The sequence below is a fragment of the Etheostoma spectabile genome, chromosome 3 (assembly GCF_008692095.1).
Source record: "Etheostoma spectabile isolate EspeVRDwgs_2016 chromosome 3, UIUC_Espe_1.0, whole genome shotgun sequence".
Classification (NCBI taxonomy): domain Eukaryota; kingdom Metazoa; phylum Chordata; class Actinopteri; order Perciformes; family Percidae; genus Etheostoma; species Etheostoma spectabile.
This window is the reverse complement of record NC_045735.1, coordinates 14114825-14118912: the sequence shown is the minus strand read 5'-3', so window position 1 is coordinate 14118912 and position 4088 is coordinate 14114825. Positions and strand designations below refer to the sequence as shown.

The following is a 4088-nucleotide window of genomic DNA, read 5'->3' as shown; positions in this document are numbered from 1 at the left end:
GTGTGTGTGTGTGTGTGGGGGGGGTCTTTTTTTCATGTTCAAAGTGGGCCTCTGCTCTGCAGTAGACAGCAGTAGACATCAGCACTATTGTAATGGGAGTGATGTTCTCGTCATGCTGAGGCGGTATCGTCTCTTGGTTACGCTCCATCGCCATGCCACTTACAGCAACAACAAAAAACACACCTTAGAGGAAGATACCGAGAAAGGGAGAGACTGTGAGAGAAATATTAAGAAGTCAGGGGGAGGAAGTGGAAAGTAGAGACGAGAGGCAAAATGTCACGCTGAAGGGAAGAAACTGTATACTAAATGAGAAATGTTGCTGTTTATTGCAGGTAAAAGAAAACGTAGTGAGAGAAGAGCGGTTAGAGATAAGGCAGACAGTCAAATAGTTGAAAATTTAAAGGACAAGGATGTGCTCGTGTGGCTCTCTCTCCCTATCTTACTTACCCACCTGCACTTAATGTTGCTTAGTTTTGTCCTTGTATTGCTTCCATCCCCTCGAAACACTTTTTTCAACATCAATTTAATCAGCATATTTTTGCCGTCACTGCATTTAAGCTTACTTACATTTTCAGAGTATTATGTCAATTTCATTGGGTGTCTTATTGGAAACCCATGAAGATAAATAAGCAGTATTAATTCTTCTGCAGCTGATAATGTTTTTATATTAGGGGCCCTAGGTAATGGCATAGAAAGTCAATGTATTGTAGAACATCAGCTAATACAGCACTGTAGGTATGCATGCTATACTAGAGTGACTGTCCTATTTTTAATCCCAATAAGCACTAATGAACTTTGTTGGCCCTAATGATACAAACTAGGGAGAACGTGCGTGCGTACGTGTCCATGTATGTGTACTGTGCAGTTCTCAAGTCTGTATCAGTGTTTTTTCGTGTCTCAGTGGAGAGCACTTGAATAATTGTTGTAGTCTGAATTTATGCTCATAACAATAATAATTGTATAAATAAAGCCTATTTATTCAGCACCATATCATGGCTGAGGACTCGGAGGGCTATGTGACGGCAACCCGAGTAGCACAGAATATGCACACACACAGATATTACAGACACACAAATGTACTTCTCATGAACACAGGTACACACACGCTGAGCACTGAAGGTCCTAATCAGTGTCTCTCTTGTTGGGAGTTTCATTAGGAATCACATACTGTGTTTATGCTTGTGGCTCTATAAGAGAGGATATGTCAATTTCATTTGATATCTTTTGCATAACTCTCTCTTCTGGTTCTTTCAAAAACACACACACACACACACACACACACACACACACACACACACACACAGACAACACACACACACACACACACACAATCCCTGATTCTTATCACACTGTCTCCCTCATTTTTTACTCCTCCATATATTGCAGGTATCTCTGCTGTGAAACCCAGTCAGAAATGAGGGAGTGGCAGCTACTTTTCTCAGTATCCAGGTGGAATTACTCAACCACACCACACACCAACACACACACACACACACACCACAACACATTATATATAACTAATATATATACAAATCTGTATATGATATATATATATATATATATATATATATATATATAGATATATATATATAGATATACACACACACACACAAATGTATGAACCTTTGATTTTTTTTTTCCTACTGGAATTAGTGGTATTAGTAATAAAACTATTAACACGATAGCACTATTGGATGGAGTTAACCTCACAGGACAGTATAAATGCCATGCAACATACTTTAAAAAATGTCTTAAACCTGCTGATAATATTGTAAAATGTCTTCTTGCTCTCTCTCCATCCCTCCCTCCTTCCGTGTCCACTCCTCCTTAAAGTATGATGGCAACGTATGGCCTCAGGACGGACTCCAGCAGACACGAGTAAGCCGTGTGTTGCCAGATACGCGTCATGGTAATGTGTCACTGATTCCGCTGCGTGGCAGTGAGAATGAGATGCGGAACAGCGTGGCAGCTTTCAGCCAAGACTCGCTTGCTGTGAGTGAACCTACCAATCATTGGGACTAATCTAGGACAAACCAGGAAGCTCAAAAAGCTACTGGCTAGTCAGAGACATTCATTCTGAACAGGTGGTATAGACCCTCAACCTTGGTCTTTACTGAGGTAAACAAATTTGTACTGACCGTGTGCTAGTTGTGTAATAGGTACTTTACATTTGGATGACAGGAGTCCATTCAGAATTCTACTTAGTTTAAATATTTGAGATATATGATTGGGCATGACAAACTGCATCAGTCTTGTAAAAACACGCACAATCAGTGGTCTTTCAACATTTTTCTTTTTTTGTTGTTGTGTACTGCTGCCAAAATGAGGACTGGAATTGGGGGTTAGACCTGTGAAGAATAAATAATCTCTGTTCCGTGATTCTCCTTTGATTTAATCATCATTACAGGATCTGGGTTCTTAAACTGGGTGTTTGGACCAAATATAGTGTTAAATAAAATGTTTTCATGAGCCTGGATTCCAGGACAAGAAAAGAAATCACTAATTTGTGTCTGGGCCTGGAAATGTTTTAAAAATCCAGATGATGTGAGGAGGAGTAGACAGAAGCATCATCATATTGTCAGAGGTTTGGCCTGAGAACCTTTAAAACAAATCATTTTGGTAAAATTCTGCCTACACATTGCTTAAAAACACCAACAAAACAACAGAAACAAAATAACACATTTGAAGTAAACTATGGTAAACACTGTGTTTCACAGGACGGCTGCCATATCAGCTTACAGAGCTGTATAGTTGGCAAAGGTTTGACAAACAGTTGGTTTGTTGGACTACACTTCAAGCACACTGACATTAAACCAGACCTGTTCAACAGCCTCAAAATCACCCTCTCCATCTGTTTGCTTACTTTCATAGAAAAGTTGAGTGCAGCCATCCAAAATAATTCACTGTGCACTCAGTCTCAGTGGTATGGGACCAAATGTCCACAGTCTGATGATGCAGTTGTCTCCTCCTGCTGTTTCTATAGCCATCACAGGCCCCTCTCATTAGTTTGCTGCAGACTGCAGCAGCACATAATAATTCAACTCAGTCTGCCGTTATTTTCATTGGCAAAAACACAATTCCAGGGTCATTGTTGCCTTCAAGATATAGTCTATCGATCCTCGTCTTTTCAGTGTATTGACTGGATAAAAAAATGCGTTGGTTGTGTGTGAGAGGAGGTGTGATTGCTTTGGTGATGGGGCAGCAACAGAAGCTGGATATATGCATGATGTTTGTGTATGTGGGGGACGAGAAGGGCTGTGTGTTATTTTCAATGTGAAATGAAAGACTAAATATGGAACACTGTGTGTGTGTGTGTGTGTGTGTGTGTGTGTGTGTGTGTGTGTGTGTGTGTGTGTGTGTGTGTGTGTGCGTGTGTGTGTGTGTGTGTGTGTGTGTGTGTGTGTGTGTGAGAGAGTGTGAGAGAGTGTGAGAGTGTGAAGAAAAGATTGTTGACTGCTCTTGTTTATGACTCAAGGTGAATCCATCGATGACTGTTGTGACATTTGAATGTTGATATCACATCTCTCTTTTCTTTAACACTCTAAGAAGCCTTCTTCACATGTCTCTTGCGGTTTAGACATGCCATCACCACCTGCCTCCCTCTTCATCTCTTTAACCCTATATTTCTCTCCTGTTTTCAGTCCGTCACTGTCTTCACCTCCATCTATTTCTACACCTCCCAGTTTCTCGCTCTGTTTCTCCCTATCTTAACCCATTGTTGTTTATTTTTCAGCTCTTTAGAGATGTTCGATAGTAGTTGCTGCAAGCAAGGTAAGACAATTCAAAGTGGATAACAAACAAATTCTAGATGGACCATTTTCAAAATGAAATAACTTTTGATTCATATGTCAGAAGAGTTTTCGGTAGTCTGTTAGCTTATTGGTCAATGTAAATGTGAGTGTTCAATGATAAAACCAGTGCTTGTGAATCTGAGTAAATTACAGTAGATGGGAACTTACTCTGTTAGTTGTTTTCCCTTAAAGGTCCCATGGCATTAAAATTTGACTTTATGAGTTTTTTTTAACATTAAGTTGTTAAGATGGTCCCCCAGTGGCTAGAAATGGTGATAGGTGTAAACCGAGCCCTCG

The 4088-nt window shown here is 40.1% G+C and overlaps 1 protein-coding gene across 1 annotated transcript in view; it reads left to right on the top strand.

Moving 5' to 3' along the window:
• The window catches only part of arap1 (ArfGAP with RhoGAP domain, ankyrin repeat and PH domain 1), a 66321-nt gene that overhangs the window by 59932 nt on the left and 2301 nt on the right, over nucleotides 1-4088 (top strand). Inside the window, 4 exon segments of the mRNA XM_032510040.1 lie at nucleotides 1387-1424; nucleotides 1427-1449; nucleotides 1834-1992; nucleotides 3734-3771. Coding sequence (XP_032365931.1) covers nucleotides 1387-1424; nucleotides 1427-1449; nucleotides 1834-1992; nucleotides 3734-3754 — 241 coding nt within the window. The 3' untranslated portion in view covers nucleotides 3755-3771.